Below are 20,864 nucleotides of genomic sequence, written 5' to 3'. Positions count from 1 at the left end.
CATGTCCATGGTTTAATAGTATTGTTGATTTTTTGTCTATTTTTCCAGTCAGGGGTTTATTTCTTTTGTTTATATCTGCATTTGAGCCCGATGCTATCACGTTAGCTCCGTAGCTAAAGTGTTTCGCCGATGTATTGTCGTGGAGATAAAAGTCACTGTGAATGTCCATTTCGCGTTCTCGACTCTCATTTTCAAGAGGATATAGTATCCGAGGTGGTTTAAAATAAAAATCCGTGATCCACAATAGAAAAAGGAGAAAGTTATCTGCTTAGCGAAAAACGAAACAATAAAATTAAAAAATAAAAATAAAATCATGGTTGCCTAAAGGCCTACTGAAAGCCACTACTACCGACCACGCAGTCTGATAGTTTATATATCAATGATGAAATCTTAACATTGCAACACATGCCAATACGGCCGGGTTAACTTATAAAGTGCAATTTTAAATTTCCCGCGAAACTTCCGCTTGAAAACGTCGCGGTATGATGACGTATGCGCGTGACGTCACGAGGTCAAGGGAAGTGTTTGGACCCAATTCAAATACCTCTGTTTTCTTCGACAAAATTCCACAGTATTCTGGACATCTGTGTTGGTGAATCTTTTGCAATTTGTTTAATGGACAATGGAGGCTGCAAAGAAGAAAGTCGTAGGTGCGATCGGTGTATTAGCGGCTGGCTGTAGCAACACCAACACCAGGAGGTTGTGTTGTGTTTTGAGCAGGATAGCAGACGCACTACGGTGAGTACAGCTTTGGCTTCCAAACATTTGATCGCATTGCCCGTACGTGCGTGTCGATATGTGCATGTCACGTACGTAACTTTGGGGAAATATATGTTTCTTGCCGACTCTGATGGCGGCCGGGGTGTCGTCAAAAGCGTACAACGCCCGCCGCCGCATCTAAGTTAGCTTCTATTTTTTAGCTTCGCCAAGCTGAAAATTATTAACCGTGTATTTACATGTTCATGGTTTAATAGTATTGTTGATCTTCTGTCTATCCTTCCAGTCAGGGTTTTTTTTTAATTTTGTTTCTATCTGCATTTGAGACTGATGCTATCACGTTAGCCCCGTAGCTAAGTTAGCTTCTATTTTTTTTAGCTTCGCCAAGCTGAAAATTATTAACCGTGTATTTACATGTTCAGTCACTGTAAATGTCCATTTCGCGTTCTCGACTCTCATTTTCAAGAGGATATAGTATCTGAGGTGGTTTAAAATACAAATCCGTGATCCACAATAGAAAAAGGAGAGAGTGTGGAATCCAATGAGCCAGCTTGTACCTAAGTTACGGTCAGAGCGAAAAAAGATACACCCCGCACTACACTGTAGTCCTTCACTCTAAAGTTCTTCATCCACAAATCTTTCATCCTCGCTCAAATTAATGGGGTAATCGTCGCTTTCTCGGTCCGAATGTCTCTCGCTCCATTGTAAACAAAGCGGAATTGTGAGGAATCCTTTGTCTTGTGACGTCACGCTACTTCCGGTAGGGGCAAGGGTTGTTTTTATCAGATACCAAAAGTTGCGATCTTTATCGTCGTTGTTCTATACCAGGGGTCACCAACGCGGTGCCCGCGGGCACCAGGTAGCCCTTAAGGAGTAGATGAGTAGCCCGCCGGCCTGTTCTAAAAATAGCTCAAATAGCAGCACTTACCAGTGAGCTGCCTCTATTTTTTAAATTTTATTTATTTACTAGCAAGCTGGTCTCGCTTTACCCGACATTTTTAATTCTAAGAGAGACAAAACTCAAATAGAATTTGAAAATCCAAGAAAATATTTTAAAGAGTTGGTCTTCACTTGTTTAAATAAATTCATTCATTTTTTTTACTTTGCTTCTTATAACTTTCAGAAAGAGAATTTTAGAGAAAAAATACAACCTTAAAAATGATTTTAGGATTTTTAAACACATGTACCTTTTTACCTTTTGAATTCCTTCCTCTTCTTTCCTGACAATTTAAATCAATGTTCAAGTAAAAAAAAATGTTTTTATTGTAAAGAATAATAAATACATTTTAATTTAATTCTTCATTTTAGCTTCTTTTTTTTCGACGAAGAATATTTGTTAAATATTTCTTCAAACTTATTATGATTTAAATTCAAAAAAATTATTCTGGCAAATCTAGAAAATCTGTAGAATCAAATTTAAATGTTATTTCAAAGTCTTTTGAATTTCTTTTAAAATTTTTGTTCCGGAAAATCTAGAAGTAATAATGATTTGTCTTTGTTAGAAATATAGCTTGGTCCAATTTGTTATATATTCTAACAAAGTGTGGATTGGATTTTAACCTATTTAAAACATGTCATCAAAATTCTAAAATTAATCTTAATCAGGAAAAATTACCAATGATGTTCCATAAATTCTTTTTTTAAATTTTTCTCTTCTTTTTTTCGGTTGAATTTAGAATTTTAAAGAGTCGAAATTGAAGATAAACTATGTTTCAAAATTTAATTGTCATTTTTTGGGGTTTTTCTCTTCTTTTAAACCGTTCAATTAACTGTAAATATCATTCATTATTAATAATAACAGAGTTAAAGGTAAATTGAGCAAATTGGCTATTTCTGGCAATTTATTTAAGTGTGTATCAAACTGGTAGCCCTTCGCATCAATCAGTACCCAAGAAGGAGCTCTTGGTTTCAAAAAGGTTGGTGACCCCTGTTCTATACTAAATCCTTTCAGCAAAAATATGGCAATATCGCGAAATGATCAAGTATGACACATAGAATGGATCTGCTATTCCCGTTTAAATAAAAAAATGTCATTTCAGTAGGCCTTTAAACCTGCACAGCCTCTCTTATTTTGATATCATTACAAGATTTTTGTGTTGGAGGCGTTACGGCTGCAGCTATTGAATATTTTAGTATTCGGATATTCTACTGAAAAATCATTTAATTGGATTAACCAATACACACATTTTTGTTTGGCAATTATATGAATACAGAAATGTTAACACATTTTAAAATAAATCACTCACTTGCATTTTTACAGCCAGTTCCCTCAACTATCATAATTACACTACTAGATGATCATTTGATTGTGAAATTTCATTTCGATCTCAAAACCAGAAGTAGCGTATGTTTCCAAAATAATAATAAACATTTGTTTCTAAAACTCAAGATTTCGCGTCAATATCGCTGTATTGTGTACATCCAGGATGAAAACAGACGCATCCCATCCAATCTGATGGAGTTTGAGAAGTGCTGCAAAGAGGAATGGACAGGGAGGAAAGAGAGAAACTGCCCAAAGATGGGTGTGCAAAGCTTGTGGCATCATATTCAAAAAGACTTGAGGCTGCAATTGCTGCCAAAGGTCAACAAAGTATAGAGCGGAGGTGTCAAGTCATTTTCACTGAGGGCCACATCGCAGTTATGTTTGGCCACAGAGGGCCGCTTCTAAGAGTGAATACTACTACTACACAATTTTCTTAATGCATTTTAAACTAAAATGTAAAAAAAAAAATATGGTAAATTGCAATAATTTCACTTCAAATTTTAATGTGTTTTACTGTAAATGGAAAAACAGTAGTAATGCTGTTTTTATGGTTAAAAAAAGGCAGCTCAGTTGACAGAATTGTACTGTAAAATTTACATTTGTTTTTTAACTGTAAATAAAAAACACTGCAATTTTACTGTAAAATTTTGGCACCTGAGCTGTCAGTTTATTTCTATTTTTTTACCGCAAATCAACAAGTGTAGATTTTTCGGTGTATTATTGTAAATGCCAAAACGGCACCACAGTTTATAACTGTAAAAAAAAGTAGGGTTTTTTTCATTAAGAGAAAAATGATGTAAAAACTACAGTAAATGTCACAATTTTACCATGAAATCTATTGCTACTTTTACATTGCACAATTAGATGGATAACTTGCTTTGAAATCATTATTAGTATTTATTTCTATTCAAAAAATGGTTTGAATGTTTAATATATTTTGGCACAATTAGACAATATTTAAGTTAACATAATTTGCGATTACATGGAGTACATATATATTTTTTCCCCCAAAATAAAAAGAACGAATACATTTAGGAAGAAAAGTTACACTACTTTATTGATACATATTTCCAGGCTTTCGAGGGCCAAATAAAATGACGTGGCGGGCCACATCTGGCCCCCGGGTCTTGAGTTTGACACCCGTGGTATAGAGCAAAGGCTGTGAACGCTTTATTTTTTAATAAATTAGCAAAATAAAAAAATTCACAATGTCATTATTGGGAATCTAGAGGACAAAAATGAAGGTATTTCACTATGGAATAAGGCTGTAACGTAACAAAATTATGAAAACCAACGCATCCCATCCAATCTGATGGAGTTTGAGAAGTGCTGCAAAGAGGAATGGACAGGGAGGAAAGAGAGAAACTGCCCAAAGATGGGTGTGCAAAGCTTGTGGCATCATATTCAAAAAGACTTGAGGCTGCAATTGCTGCCAAAGGTCAACAAAGTATAGAGCGGAGGTGTCAAGTCATTTTCACTGAGGGCCACATCGCAGTTATGTTTGGCCACAGAGGGCCGCTTCTAAGAGTGAATACTACTACTACACAATTTTTTAATGCATTTTAAACTAAAATGTAAAAAAAAAAATATGGTAAATTGCAATAATTTCACTTCAAATTTTACTGTGTATTACTGTAAATGGAAACACAGTAGTGCTGTTTTTATGGTTAAAAAAGGCAGCTCAGTTGACAGAATTGTACTGTAAAATTTACATTTGTTTTTTAACTGTAAATAAAAAACTGCAATTTTACTGTAAAATTTTGGCACCTGAGCTGTCAGTTTATTTCTATTTTTTTTAACCGCAAATCAACAAGTGTAGATTTTTCGGTGTATTATTGTAAATGCCAAAACGGCACCACAGTTTATTACTGTAAAAAAAAGTAGGTTTTTTTTCATTAAGAGAAAAATGATGTAAAAACTACAGTAAATGTCACAATTTTACCATGAAATCTATTGCTACTTTTAACATTGCACAATTAGATGGATAACTTGCTTTGAAATCATTATTAGTATTTATTTCTATTTAAAAAATGGTTTGAATGTTTAATATATTTTGGCACAATTAGACAATATTTAAGTTAACATAATTTGCGATTACATGGAGTACATATATATTTTTTCCCCCAAAATAGAAAGAAAGAATATATTTAGGAAAAAAAGTTACACTACTTTATTGATACATATTTCCAGGCTTTCGAGGGCCAAATAAAATGACGTGGCGGGCCACATCTAGCCCTCGGGTCTTGAGTTTGACACCCGTGGTATAGAGCAAAGGCTGTGAACGCTTTATTTTTTAATAAATTAGCAAAATAAAAAAATTCACAATGTCATTATTGGGAATCTAGAGGACAAAAATGAAGGTATTTCACTATGGAATAAGGCTGTAACGTAACAAAATTATGAAAACCGACGCATCCCATCCAATCTGATGGAGTTTGAGAAGTGCTGCAAAGAGGAATGGACAGGGAGGAAAGAGAGAAACTGCCCAAAGATGGGTGTGCAAAGCTTGTGGCATCATATTCAAAAAGACTTGAGGCTGCAATTGCTGCCAAAGGTCAACAAAGTATAGAGCGGAGGTGTCAAAGTCATTTTCACTGAGGGCCACCTCGCAGTTATGTTTGGCCACAGAGGGCCGCATCTAAGAGTGAATACTACTACTACACAATTTAATGCATTTTAAACTAAAATGTTAAAAAAAAAAAAGGTAAATTGCAATAATTTCACTTCAAATTTTAATGTGTATTACTGTAAATGGAAAAACAGTAGTGCTGTTTTTATGGTTAAAAAAAGGCAGCTCAGTTGACAGATTTGTACTGTAAAATTTACATTTGTTTTTTAACTGTAAATAAAAAACACGGCAATTTTACTGTAAAATTTTGGCACTTGAGCTGTCAGTTTTTCTATTTTTTTTACCGCAAATCAACAAGTGTAGATTTTTCGGTGTATTATTGTAAATGCCAAAACGGCACCACAGTTTATTACTGTAAAAAAAAGTAGGGTTTTTTTCATTAAGAGAAAAATGATATAAAAACTACAGTAAATATCACAATTTTACTATGAAATCTATTGCTACTTTTACATTGCACAATTAGATGGATAACTTGCTTTGAAATCATTATTAGTATTTATTTCTATTCAAAAAACGGTTTGAATGTTTAATATATTTTGGTACAATTGGACAATATTTAAGTTAACATAATTTGCGATTACATGGAGTACATATATATGTTTTCCCCCAAAATAGAAAGAAAGAATATATTTAGGAAGAAAAGTTACACTACTTTATTGATACATATTTCCAGGCTTTCGAGGGCCAAATAAAATGACGTGGCGGGCCAAATCTGGCCCCCGGGTCTTGAGTTTGACACCCGTGGTATAGAGCAAAGGCTGTGAACGCTTTATTTTTAATAAATTAGCAAAATAAAAAATGTCACAATGTCATTATTGGGAATCTCAGAGGACAAAAATGAAGGTATTTCACTATGGAATAAGGCTGTAACGTGACAAAATGTGGCAAAAGTAAAGCGCTGTGAATACTTTCCGGATGCACTGTATGCAACCCCATTATTGTGACTTTTGGTGCATTAAAATGTGATTCCCCCCCCTCATTAATTCGAATCAAGGTCAATTGGCAATGGAAACGTGGACATTACTTTGGGTAACATTTTTTTTCCTTTTTTTTCTATTTACTGTTTTAATTGGTTTTACCCTTTAAAATAGTTTTTAATCATATTTATTTTTTGTTTTTATTCAGTCATTGGTGGAGCTAAGGGTATTTTAATATTGTTTTTAATATTGTTGTGCAGCACCCTGGAAACATTTTTGTTGTTTAAATGTGCTATATAAATAAAGTGGATTGGATTGGATTTACCTCTGCATTGAAGCCCTCCTCCGCGGGGACATCTGCTGCGTAGCTGCCAAGGACCATAATCATCACAAAGACCGAAGTGATCCGGATTTGAGTCCAGGGTTCTTGCTTTGACATCATCATCGATCAGTGGAGGAAACAAAGGAATGATTCTCCAGCAAGGCAGGGATTGTGGCGGGGACACAAAAGTGCAGCTCGTCTCCTTACATGAAAACCCAAGCAACTGGCCCCTAAAGAAAAGAGAAGATAGTTTAAAAATCCATAGCTTAGCTCCACGTCAAAACGCCGCCTTAGTCCACAAGTTCTCCACAACGAAGACGTCCACTTTCTGCACACAAAAAAAGTCAACTTGAAAGTTTAATCGGCAAAAAAGAATGCAAAAGTAATCCTCAAAGGTCTGCATTGAAGTTTCATGTCCTCCATAGAAGTAATAAACAGAAGATCGCCATAAAACAGACGAATAGGTCGTCAAATAGTTCCGAGGTTGAGGGTCCTCCCCTCTAACAAGTTGGGGGTGGGTAAGTCGACCGACAGCAGTACCAGTATCAATATCGACATCAGTATTTTCCGTTTTCTAGACTGTACTCCATCCATTTTCTACCGCTTGTCCCTTTTCTCATTTTTATACATTTGTCTAGCTTTTGTTACATTGAGTTATTTTGCACCATTCATTTTTTAACGCTCAAAACAATTGCATTTAATATTGTCAAATGGGTCACGAGTTGGTTTAAACAAAAATATTTCAGTAAAATATTGATGCCGTTTAATTCGGATTAAAAGTAGTCATTTTAACATTTGTAAGCAACGCTGAGCATGCATTTAGTTATTGGATGGACGCCAATGTTTTCAGTATCGCCCACCGCTGTGAAAGCCTTCCCCTCTATCAGACCAGTAGAGCGAAAGGACACAGCGCCCTCTGCTGCATTTTAAAAAGCACTACAGCTGTATGGATCATTTACATTAGGGGACAACGGATATGCTTGCCTTTACAGTTACTGTGAATTAAGCTTTTTTGTCCCCAACATGACTCCATCCATCATCTAACCATTTTCTACCGCTTATTCCCTTCGGGGTCACGGGGGGCGCTGGAGCCTATCTCAGCTACAATCGGGCAGAAGGCGGGGTACACCCAGGACAAGTCGCCACCTCATCGCAGGGCCAACACAGATAGACAGACAACATTCACACTCACACACTAGGGCCAATTTAGTGTTGCCAATCAACCTATCCCCAGGTGTATGTCTTTGGAGGTGGGAGGAAGCCGGAGTACCCGGAGGGAACCAACGCAGTCACGGGGAGGATCATGCAAACTCCACACAGAAAGATCCGAGCCCGGGATTGAACTCACGACTACACAGGACCTTCGTATTGTGAGGCAGACGCACTAACCCCTCTTCCACCGTGCTGCCCCCAACATGACTCGTTAATATCTAACAATGCAAACAAATGAATCTTAAAACTTAAATATATTTCAGCATGTGCATTTACATCAGCGGTCCCCAAACTAAGGATACAGCAGACCAGCGTCCAAAATGTGGCCCGCAGAAAGTCCCTAGTTAAAAAAAAAAAAAAGTTAGTTTTTTAAAATTTGTCATTTATAATCCATTTTCTACCGCTCGTTACTCAGTGTCTCCTAGCCACTCAGGCAAATCATATAGTCTAAAAATGCATTTTACCATAGACAACGTGAAATCACGCTCGCGCCGCAGCAAGTGCGTGGTCTTTCAGTCAATTAGTGTGCGAGGAATATATGCACACCGATTGTTTGGGGACGCCTGGTTTACATCATACACTACAGGAGTTAATTTAGATATAACTAAATAAAAACACAATTTGACCCTCATATTTTTTTATTGCATTTGTAAAAACATCCTTGAGAAGGCAACTTGAAAATTGTCTCAAATAATGCACCCAAGTGTATTTACAAAGACAAAAACGGTCTGTTGGATATCCAAAAATTAACAAATTTCAGGCTTCAATGAGACCAACAATCAGAAGTTGAAGTCAATGGTTGTCTGCTTCCCTTCTTACCATCTAAATGAATGTCATACGATTAAAAAACAATTTTTTGGGACAATTGTCATCCCACAGTGTTTGCCATTTTAGCCCTGCTTGTTCTGACAATAACATAGCAGGGATAATAGCACGGTTGACTTTTTTTTTCTTTTATTGAAGTCTTCAGGGCTGCACAGTTTGTGCAGCATGCTTCCTACTGCCAGCTCTTGCCACAGCGATGAAAAGGGTAAGGAGGAAGCCCACGGTCCAGACACCTGCTACTGGCAGTACAACTGTCGTCAAGACACCTGAGGATAGAAAAAAAACAAAAACACTGTACTATAGCAGAATGTGTCATTCACACAATATCAGCCAGCAATGGGTGATAATTGGCTTACTGGATAGAGGTTTGCCTGATATTTGAGTTTTGATGGGCCCGTATGATATAAGCGCCTGGGGAGGGTCTGCTCGCACGGCTTCCCTCTTAGTGATGGAATTACAGTTCTGTAAAGAAAGCGAAGCACCTCTTAAAAAAAAGTGTGTACATGCTGCAGTAGCGAGGAGGACTATGAGCTCACAGGTGTGCAGGACTTCCTGTCATCCGGGTCACAGAGCTGCACAGTGCAGTGCAGGTAGAACTCGTGGGGCTCGGTCGTGAAGCGAAACATTTCAAAGCTGTAGTGAAGGGTGGAGCTCTGCCCGTTCGTGTCAGAGTGTTGGAAATGTTCCTCGCTCAGATTGTGGAAGGACACAGTATTGTCATTCACGCACCTGCACACAGACGGCAAAAGTCATGCACAAAATATCTACTTTTAAGGTGAAGGTTGCTATGTTCGAACCCGTTCAAAAGCAGGCTGTGGTCCAATCCCTCAGAATCATTGGCTTGGTGACTCTGTGTGGCCCAACAGTCGTTGATGCGAAGAAGAAAGAAGTCTGCAGGCTCTGTCACAGTCACCTCCACAAACACCTGAAAAGAATGAAAAGTGGGAAAACAGCGCGAGAAAATAATAATTTAACTCCGTACCTTATCTCCCAGCTCAATGGTGGGTGCACTGGTGAAGGCTTGAGTGTAGCTCTGATCGGTGTACAGACTCATCTGTATGATCGCCTCCAGCTCATCCACACGTACCATCGCCTCACTGGGTCACCAAAACAGGCCATGAGCAAAATATCACTGCAGGTCCAAAGTGGGCAAAGTAGGGCTAGCATACGTATTGGATCGCTACCAGATTGATGAGATCTACATTTTTTAGGTTAATTTTCACAGATTTGTTTGTTAGTTAAAGTTAAGTTAAAGTTAAAGTACCAATGATTGTCACACACACACAAGGTGTGACGAAATTATTCTCTGCATTTTTGTCGTTATATATTATTTATAAAGACAGGGACTAAGCCTTTGGACACAGGAGGACTTCGGAGGCAAAAAGCCAAATGACTTCAATAACAACCAATAGTTTTTGCTTTTGTTTACTGATTCTGCACCATTGTCTTTGTGATATAGTATGTAATAAGAAAACTTTAAAGTGTTACATTGCCTTACTGCTAAGTAGTTCAAATATGTACTTTTTGCTAAATATTGTTATACAATGATCTTGAAGAAAGTAAATTAAAAGTATTGGCAATAAAAGGCCCTGTATTTAATCTAGCAAATAATTGGGTTGTTCATTAACAATTTATATCTTAAAGCCGGCTCCAAACAGGGGGAATGTTTGCGGCTTTTCCCTTGGTCCAATTGCGTGGTGCTTTGGGCGTCTACGCTGATCAGAAGAGGTTACAGAGCGAACACAGTCGTTGGCACACAAACCGGAAGGAGACAAGATTGTGAGAATGTGCTACAAATATAAGGCTTGTAAAGTGAGGGAACAAAAGCTGAGGCGCTTTGTGTCCAATCTTTAGTAAAGACTAGCAAAAAGTGTTTAGTTATGCACTTTAATTCATATTTCATTATGTTTCACTGTAAATAGTTGGAAATTTACAGATTAAACCTTTTTGTAGCAATCTATTCAATGTTGAACATATACAGTAAATAAATCCATTTACATACCGTATAAAACAATATATTTAATTTTTTGGTAGAATATGAAACTCATGCAAAAACAAACATTTTTGCCATTTGGGAACTGAGAAAGCAGGTTATTTTTCCATAAGCCGAGCTAAGAGAACTAGCTCCCCTAAAAGAGCTGAAATTACTTGTAAAGTCTTGGTACAGGGGGAAAATACGCTCCAACTGACAAGTAGCATACCAGAAAATCCTTACAGTCTCCATGGTCTCATACAGAACATCCAGTGTGACAGTGGTGATTAAATCATCTCCATGACAACTAAACCATCTGAATCCACTGACAACAAATGAGGACCAAAAATAGATTGCAGAGGACAGTAAGGTCTGCAGAAAGGATTGGCCCTCTTAGGACTTGTACACTGCACAAACAATGCAGGCTGGTCAGATCCTCTGGCTCAACCCACGGAAACAACATTTTCCAATTGCTTCCCTCTGGGAGGCATCCATAATGTTTCCTACTTCCTGTCAAGATAGGCCTCCAAGTCTAATAAGTACACTGATGCAAACAAGGTTTCTCAGACAACCCTAACTGTACATTAACCTGGGGTCCATTATCTAATGTTAACATTAAATTAAAGGCCTACTGAAAGTCACTACTACCGACCACACAGTCTGATAGTTTATATATCAATGATGAAATCTTAACATTGCAACACATGCCAATACGGCCGGGTTAACTTATAAAGTGCAATTTTAAATTTCCCGCTAAACTTCCGGTTCGAAACGCCTCTGAGGGTTGACGTATGCGCGTGACGTCAATCATTGAAATGGAAGTATTCGGACACCATTGAAGTCAATACGAAATAGCTCTGTTTTCATCTCATTATTCCACAGTATTCTGGACATCTGTGTTGGTGAATCTGTTGCAATTTGTTCATTGCATTATGGAGAAAGAAGCTGAGCAAGCAAAGAAGAAAGTTGTCGGTGCGAAGTGTCTATTTTGCGAGGGAAGTCAGCAACAACACGTACACAGCCGGCGCTTCTTTGTTTACATTCCCGAAAGATGCAGTCAAGATGGAAGAACTCCGACAACAGAGACTCTTACCAGGAGGACTTTGATTTGGATACACAGTTGCGATAACGTGAGTACGTAGCTGCACTTCCAAACATTTGATCGCTTGCTATAACTAGCTCGAGCTAGTAGCTAGGAGCTAGCATTAGGATTAATTTGTGGCATATTAAATATAAGCCCGGTTGTGTTGTGGCTAATAGAGTATATATATGTCTTGTGTTTATTTATTGTTTTAGTCATTCCCAGCTGAATAGCAGGTCCCACCCGCGCGCTTCCAAACATTTGATTGCTTGCCCGTACGTGCGTGTCATGTACGTAACTTTGATTAAATATATAAGCTTTATAAACCTTGGGTTAGGTGAACGGTTGTTTGGGCTGAGTGAGTGTGTGTGTTATGCAGGTGTTTGAATTGTATTGGCGGGTTATATATACAGGATCCCGTCCATATTACCCGCTCGAGCTATAACTAGCTTGAGCTAGTAGCTAGTAGCTAGGAGCTAGCATAACAAACACCTAGGTGTTTTTATGCGGGATTAATTTGTGGCATATTAAATATAAGCCTGGTTGTGTTGTGGCTAATAGAGTATATATATGTCTTGTGTTTATTTACTGTTGTAGTCATTTCCAGCTGAATATCAGGTCACCCCCGGCTCTCACAGCATCTTCCACTCCCCACTAGTCCTTCACTTGCACTTTCCTCATTTAAAAATATTTCATCCTCGCTCAAATTAATGGGGAAATCGTCGCTTTCTCGCTCCGAATCTCTCTCACTTCATGCGGCCATCATTGTAAACAATAGGGAACTTTGCGTATATGTTCAATTGACTACGTCACGCTACTTCCGGTAGGGGCAAGCCTTTTTTTATCAGATACCAAAAGTTGCGATCTTTATCGTCGTTCTATACTAAATCCTTTCAGCAAAAATATGGCAATATCGCAAAATGATCAAGTAAGACTCATAGAATAGATCTGCTATCCCCGTTTAAATAAAAACATTTCATTTCAGTAGGCCTTTAAACCCAATTACACAAAATGCAAAACGGTATACTAATCCCATAAAAAAAACAGTGCCTGCAAACCAAAATGGCAGACTCCCTATGCGTGTAACAGCATAGCATGAGTTGGACAAAACAAGCTACCTGTACACTCTCTTATGTGTTAGAGAGCAAGGACCAAACGCCAAATCTAAAAAATAAAAATCTGTGGTGGTCTAAATTTACTTGTGGCGGGCTATGACAAAAGGAATGTATGATAAGTATTGGTGTCACGACACATTATTTTCTCTATTGGGCGATATCGATATTAATCAGATACCATCAGGAATTATACATACTTTCATTATATTGTAGTGTGGCATGTTAGAAATCGCTTGATCAAGTGAAATTACTTACTACTAATTAAACAGAACGGTAGACATAAAAACAATAGTGATGCATGGATCGATACTGAAAGATTGATACCAGATATTTATGCTGTAATATCGATTGTCAAATCAAAATATCAATAGTTTGATATTTTATTTAATGGAGATAATTTAGCAATAACATGAACACAGTGTAAAAAAGTAACGAAACTAGTGAATGAGGCAATGTTGGATGCTTTTGTTGAGTGCTAATTTACGTGTTCAGTATTATCACGTTAACATGTTCATGTAACTCAGCTCAGCTCAAGGAGTGCGGCAGGGTATAGTTAAAACAACTTTACAGACAAGTTTTCCAATATCTATATTCACTGTGGAGAGTGGAAGTGGCACAAAATATTTTTTTCCTAGGAGTGGGGGTCGCAACAGTAAATATTTGAGAAGCACTGAAAGGTGAATTTATTTTTATGCTAATGGTAGTTCGGAATACTTTAATTTTTTTTTTTTAAATGACATCATTTTACCCAATTCCTTTTTTATGGTTTGAGACAACATTTTTTGTACTTAGTATGATTTTGTCCTGTTTTAGCTTGACTATATAGTTACTTAGGCCATTACCTCAATATACTTCAGAATTTGAAATACCAGAGTTGTATTATTTATGCTGTGAGCGATGTTATTTGAAATACTCAAAAAAATAAAAAATTTTAGCAGACATCTTAGGTAAGTTTGCACAAAGTATCGTATCGGATCAGAATCTCAAATACTAACCTAAATTTTACTCTATCGGAAAGAAAATCAGTGGTATTGCACATCCCTAAAAACACTGACCTATACACCTTAGGACTTATGTATTTACCGGTAGGTTGAAGTGGTAATTGATTTTGGAGACACCTAGTGGTCATTAAGTTAAGCGCACGACTCATTACGCAGTAAGCTGAATGATGCAGACAGGTTTATTAATGGATACTTTCTAATATGCTTCTGCCTTGGAGACTTTGTAGCTGCAAGTAATATGCAGCTATAATTATTTTATGTTCATAATCGTTTTATCCAATTAAATTTTGTTCAGTTAAGGACACATACTACATACTGTGTGCTTGGCTGTTGTGTAGCCGTTAGCTCCTAGTAGCCTATAGCCTACAAGGTTCACTTTGTCATTTACTTTACTAAAATGAAAGATCAGACCAACCTTGTGTGCTTATTGGAAGACCTTTAGATGTTGACTGGCTGTCCAGCTTTGCACAATTGAACAGGACTACATGTATCAAAGATAAGATTTTAGATGTAAGATGATTTTAGATAGTTTTTTGCTGATATCAAACCAATATTAACATCGGATCGGGAGCTAAGGAAGTGAACATTGAGTTAGGCACATTTGTTTTCTATTATACACAGGCCTGCAAGTAAAATAGTGTTAAAAAGGGCGATTTGATGAAACTAATTTCTGTGTACCACTAAGCTGCTGGTGATGGAAGACGTTTTTTCTTGAGATTTCAGTGTTATTAGTAGTGAGCAACAAGGCTAAAATCAGACAGAAAAATCAAATAAAAGTGACTTTACCTAATAATGGGGTTGACTGGGAAAGGCAAGCTGACTGTTCTGACTAATGGGAAGATACAGATGAATTCCAGCTTAAGGACTGGATCCCTGATGATATTTCCTGCGGCCCGAGGCTCTGTTTGAAGACTCAGGGTATATATGACATGAGTGAAGTTTTTCTATGAAGCAGAAAAATTAATCAAATGATCGTAATGCTTTGATGTATTACACATGGATGTTAGGACCTACTGCCGACTCACCTCAAGCGGCTTTCCGCCGCAGTCCATATATTGATCTTTAGATACCTTGACCACGAAGTACGGAACGTTGCCGATAACTTCCCTGTCTGCTTTGCACTCTCTGTTGGGCAGGTGCAAAGCCTCGACAGGCGCATTGTAATGCAAGAAGAAAGCTTCCGTTGCTCTGAGTCCCATGTAGTCTTTAGTGCACAAGACTTTGAGGTGTGCATCTGTAAAAAAACAAAAATTCAAATAAAATCATTTAAGATCTGACAATCCGGTGTTCTGAAAAAAATTTGCTGCTTCATAAAAAAAAATGCAACCAGTTGAATAATCTGATAGTTAGCAACATGCAGCAAGTAATGGACAGATTTTGATGACATTTTCAGAAAATGTCTAAAATAGGTCCTGGAACAAGTGCTTTTGTTATTTATTATTTTCATATATGAGCTTGTCAAAATACTTATTGTTGACATTCACTCCGTCACCATAAAGTATAGACAAACAACCAGCCATGCATTTTAGGTTAATCAATACCATTTTTGTTTTGGTTAATTTCCTGGTATGTTAAAAAAAAATGCTAAAAAATTACAATATATTGCAGCAATATTTTTTTTAACCTTAATATGGTTATTGTTTCAATTAAAGTTTACTTGTGTAGCCCTTAATCACAAAAAATACCTAAGTGTTTGTCTATTGTGAGCGAACTGTGGGGCTGAATTTCCCCCAGGGATCAATAAAGTACTTTCTAGTCTATTCTAAATGTCTCAAAGGGCTGCACAAGCCACAACGACATCCTCAGTTCAGATTCCACATCGGGGCAAGAGGGGACCTTTAGCGTTGATGCGCATACTGAGAAGCGTTGGGTGGCAAATTTTTATGGGTAGCACATTTTCTCAGAACACTGGGTAACAGGAGTTTATTGCAGTGTGTTTATTAGCTGAAAAAAAACAAGACATGAGAACCAATTCACTTGAAAATTAACCATTTTTCCCCAAAAAATATAGCTCAGACAAAAGTAACTAACCAACAAAATGTCCACTGCAGAGGATGTTGGCTTTCAAATATGCTTGGCAAATAAATACCTGCACTTTGTTAAGTGTGCAAAAGCATGTTTAAACAGCTCTAATTATATTGTGGAAGCTGCAAACAGACGTATCCCAACACAGGGTCGTTTACAAAAAAAACAAAAAAAAAATGGATGCAGCGGTCACTTTTTATATATTTTGGGTATTAGGATTTGCTAAAACCAGTCCAATGTAGATCACTATATGTACTAGGCCAGGGGTGTCGAACACTGTTACAGGGCCACATCGCAGTTACGGCTGCCCTAAGAGGGCCGCTTGTAACCGTATATAAATGTATAAGAATTCATCTCATATTATAAAATTAATTGCTGTACATTTGATTAGATTTGTACTACAAACAGTAACAAAAAATTGATTTTTCAGTAAAAAAAACAAACTGGCAGCTGAGTCGCCACAACTTCACCGTAAAATTGACAGTTTTTTTTGTTTGTTTTTTTTTTTTTTTAATGGAAAAACGCTACTAGTTGGGGTTTTTTTTACTGTAAAATCCACTGCATGCAATACATGTATTTCTGTCACAATGAAAACATTACATTGAGTAAATGATAAAATGCTTATTGACTCATTAGTACAGGGCTCTCCCGGGCCGTTTTAAATGATGTGACGGGCCAAATTTGGCCCCCAGGCCTTGAGCTTGACAACTGTGTACTAGGCAATCCAAAAATCCCCGTTTATTTTTGTTATAAAATAGTTTAGAATAAAATCTGAGCTACCGGCAGAATATGGCACCAGGGCCGCACTTTGGACACCCCTTGTGTAAATGGAATATTCATTTTACACAGTGAAAAATAAAGATGGCAGATTAAAAAAAAAGCAAGCCAACCTTTGTTACAGTGGTTATCATAAAATCCTTCCACACACTTGCAGCTGTTCCTGTCTTCAGAGAGGATACATTTCTCCGGATCGGTACAAAAGTCGACATCGCAGACTCCTGCTCAACACAACAGCACAGTCGTTAAACACTTTCATGTGACATTTTACTCAACGTTTTTTTTGGTTTTGTTTTTACCTGTAACTTGGCGGTGTGCAAAGCCAAGCAGGAGCAGGAGGAAGACCCTCAGCTGGTGCGAAAGAAAATATTTCCACTTAATTGTGTGAATGCGCCAAAGCATTCACACATGGTTTTCTAAACCAAAATTCATCTATTTAACATTCAACTTCTTCTCCAGATTTTGCCACGCTCTACCTTCCACATTTTTCACCCGATTCAAACCGTTCCAACTTCAAACTGTTCAGTCGATTCGGGAATCGCGGGCTTTCCCTTGACAAATTCAAAAAATTCCCAGATTTCCCGGGACATTTTTTCCCATTCAAAATGAATTGGCCATTTTTCAACCTATTTCAAAACATTCTACCTTCAACACACTCCACCATTCTGGGAATTCAAACTATCATTTTTCCAAGTTCAAAAAAATGTCAGGTTTTTCCAGAATTCCTGCTTTTCCAAAGACCTATTTCCACCCTTTTTTCTGGCGACTACTCCTCCCACATTTGTCAACCCACTTCAACCGTTCCACCGTCAAAACATTCCTCTTAATTAGGACAAAAAACAAAGTTGTTTTTTGAACTGGAAAAATTCCCGGTTTTACCGAAATTCCAGGAATTCCGTACTGGAGTGTCCGCCCTGAGATCGGTAGGTTGTGAGCTCAGACACCGGCCGAGTCATACCAAAGACTATAAAAATGGGACCCACTACCTCCCTGCTTGGCACTCAGCATTAAGGGTTGGAATTGGGGGTTAAATCACCAAAAATGATTCCCGGGCGCGGCCACCGCTGCTGTTCACTGCTCCCCTCCCAGGGGGTGATCAAGGGTGATGGGTCAAATGCAGAGAATAATTTCACTTAGGTGTGTGTGTGACAATCATTGGCACTTAACTTTAACTCAATACCATTTCTCAACCGATTTGAAAAATTCCAATACCAACCATTTCAACTCAAGACCATTCAAGTTTTTTACCATTTCCAAAAATTTCCAATTAAAAAAAAAAATTCCCATTGAATTAAGTGGGACATTCTTCAAAGTTCCACAATTCTCCCATTTTTCATCCGAGTCAAACCGTTCCAACTTCAAAATTGTCAGCGTGTTCAGGAATTGTGTGCTCTACTTCAACAATTCTAAAAAAAAAAACGGATTTCCCATAATTCCTTTTTTTTTTTTGGCATTTTCCCCATTCAAAATGAATTGGCCATTTTCCAAACGTCCACAATTCCCACATTCTTCAACCCATTCCACCTTCAACTCATCCTGGACATTCAACCTACCATTATTGCACATTCAACAACTTTCCAGAAATTCCCGTTTTTTGGTAACCTATTTCCACCCTTCTTAAGTTCGACTACTCCTTTCACATTCTTCAACCCATTCCACCTCTAACACATTCCACCATTCTGGAAATTCAAACTACCCTTTTTCTGAGTTCAAAAAAAATTCCAGATTTTCCCGAAATTCCCTAACGCCATTTACTATTTCAACATTTCTTGACCGACTTAAACAAGTGTAACACCAACCAATTCAGCTCATTTAGGACATTCATGCTCCTAATCATTTTCAAAAAATTCTGCTTTTCCAAAATTCCCACATTTCCAGGAAGTTGCCATTAAAATGAATGGGACATTTTTCCCCAAGTTGCACAATTCCCACATTTTTCAACCTATTCAAACCATTCCAACATCAACACATTCCACTCATCCTGGACATTCAAACTAACACTTTACCAAGTTCCAAATTAAATTCCGGCTTTCCTGGAATTTCAAACTTTTCAACATTCAAACCATTCTTACATTCATGCTACATTCTGTCAGCATTTCAGTTCAACTTCAGCATTGGATCATTATTTACACGCAATTTCTCCAGGAATTGCCTCATCTAGTTCTCATCATGCTCCTTAAGTGCCATATATCCATTTTCTACCGCTTGTCCCTTTTTGGAGTCGCTGGGGTGGGGGGGTGCTGGCTAAGTGGAGTTAAGCTAAACAGGCTAGCTAGCAAAACACCAAAGCGACACACTCAAACTCACCTTATTGTCGTTTAAAGTCATTTCTGTGTTACCTTTTCCCACCTAAAAACATATATTGTGTAGTTTTAAAGCTCTTGTTTGCGGTGAAACAGGCCGACTGCTTGCTTAGCGGGCGTTTGTATCACCCGACGCCTTTCGATTAAAAACACCTGCGGTCGGCGATGGCGGGTAAACATGGTCGAATCAGCCTCACTGACACTTTTATAGCCCGCCTCCTTTTTCTGTCCTCGCCCTGGTTAGGTTTATCGAAGAAAAAAAATCAAAATTATTTTCTCCCGTAAATATTGTTTGAAATTGATGGATAGATGATTTAAAAAAATAACAATAATAGTAAAAACGGAGCGAACACAATTGCTATTACTTTGGTGTAATTGGTGTCATTTCAATTTCCACCGTTAGATGTCGCTCTTTACTTCGATTGATTCAGCTGTGAATCCGTTCATGTTTTTAAATGTTTTTTTTTACATTTTTGTTTATTTTTTTTATTGAACAGCAAACTTGCATTTATAATTCACACAAACGTCAAGGCACTTTCAACATGAAGGAAAGAAAACAAAAGCAAATACAGATATGAAATATGAAAAGGGCTACCTAAATCATGTTTTTAACAAAGATATCAATTTAAGGGCTTTTGTACTCTTAATCTTTCTCCAAGTTGTGATTGATAATTGTAACCCATTAAGCCAATTACAAAATGTAGGCCTTACCTAATGTCATGACTGACTTTATTGATTATTGATAGGGATGTCCGATAATGGCTTTTTGCCGATATACGATATTCCGATTTTGTCCAACTCTGTAATTACCGATATCGATATCAACCGATACCGATACATACAGTCGAGGAATTAACACATAATTATGCCTAATTTGGACAACCAGGTATGGTGAAGATAAGGTCCTTTTTTTTAAAAATTAATAAAATAAAATAAGATAAATAAATTAAAAACATTTTCTTGAATAAAAAAGAAAGTAAAACAATGTAAAAACAGTTACCTAGAAACTAGTAATTAATGAAAATGAGTAAAATTAACTGTTAAAGGTTAGTACTAATAGTGGCCTAGCAGCACGCACAATCATGTGTGCTTACGGACTGTATCCCTTGCAGACTGTATTGATATATATTGATATATAATGTAGGAACCAGAATATTAATAACAGAAAGAAACAACCCTTTTGTGTGAATGAGTGTGAATGAGTGTAAATGGGGGTAGGGAGGTTTTTTGGGTTGGTGCACTAATTGTAAGTGTATCTTGTGTTTTTTATGTTGATTTAATTAAAAAAAACAAAACAAAAAAAAACACAAAAAAAAACGATACCGATAATAAAAAAAAAAACGACACCGATATTATCGGACATCTCTAATTATTGACTATTTTATTGATTATGGGACAAGCAGTAGAAAATGGATGGATGGTACTTTTTCGTCACTTGTTGTTTGTCTTTGGTACACTGTGTATATTTTAGGCCATTGGTTCTTTGTTTAATTTTTGCAAAAATATATATATATATTTTTTTATATATTGCTCTTTTTATCTTTGGTGTGAACATTATTATGTAAACTCGAAGTTATTGTTGTTGTTTTTTAGTTCTTTGTTGTTGCTATTTTTGTAGTACACCATTTTATTATTTGATCGTGTTGTACTGCCTTGTAAAGCTGGTACGGTATGGTATGGTAATCTTTTGATTTGTGATCGTGTG

At 37.1% G+C, this 20,864-nt stretch overlaps 2 protein-coding genes across 2 annotated transcripts in view; both read right to left on the bottom strand.

Annotated features, from left to right (window-relative positions):
- LOC133641941 (matrix metalloproteinase-15-like) overlaps positions 1-7,333 on the bottom strand; it is a 53,514-nt gene extending 46,181 nt beyond the window's left edge. The window contains exon 1 of the mRNA XM_062036083.1: positions 6,852-7,333. Within this exon, the coding sequence (XP_061892067.1) occupies positions 6,852-6,971 (120 nt within the window). The 5' untranslated portion in view covers positions 6,972-7,333. The remainder of the gene's footprint in view (positions 1-6,851) is intronic.
- Positions 7,334-8,688: 1,355 nt separating this feature from the next.
- On the bottom strand, positions 8,689-19,355 carry LOC133641452 (pancreatic secretory granule membrane major glycoprotein GP2-like). The gene is made up of 10 exons (XM_062035185.1): positions 19,164-19,355; positions 17,156-17,207; positions 16,970-17,077; positions 15,080-15,288; positions 14,841-14,998; positions 9,868-9,982; positions 9,683-9,810; positions 9,422-9,614; positions 9,242-9,347; positions 8,689-9,151 (listed from the first exon to the last, which is right to left on the bottom strand). Exons 1-10 carry the CDS (start codon positions 19,182-19,184, stop codon positions 9,027-9,029), a joined length of 1,215 nt encoding a protein of 404 aa, XP_061891169.1. The 5' UTR covers positions 19,185-19,355; the 3' UTR covers positions 8,689-9,026.
- Between the last annotated feature and the right edge of the window lie 1,509 nt (positions 19,356-20,864).

The sequence above is a fragment of the Entelurus aequoreus genome, linkage group LG24, assembly GCF_033978785.1.
Source record: "Entelurus aequoreus isolate RoL-2023_Sb linkage group LG24, RoL_Eaeq_v1.1, whole genome shotgun sequence".
NCBI lineage: Eukaryota > Metazoa > Chordata > Actinopteri > Syngnathiformes > Syngnathidae > Entelurus > Entelurus aequoreus.
The sequence above is the reverse complement of the archived record's forward strand: the minus strand, read 5'-3'. Positions and strand labels throughout refer to the sequence as shown.

Bases quoted from the DNA above. Each gene is read 5' to 3' on its own strand.
- LOC133641452 (XM_062035185.1), bottom strand. From the start codon at position 19,184: ATGACTTTAAACGACAATAAG. The intron at 17,208-19,163 runs GTGAGTTTGAGT...CTTTCGCACCAG, and splicing joins TGACTTTAAACGACAATAAG to CTGAGGGTCTTCCTCCTGCT. The intron at 9,983-14,840 runs GTAAAGTCACTT...TTGGTGACCCAG, and splicing joins CCAGTCAACCCCATTATTAG to TGAGGCGATGGTACGTGTGG.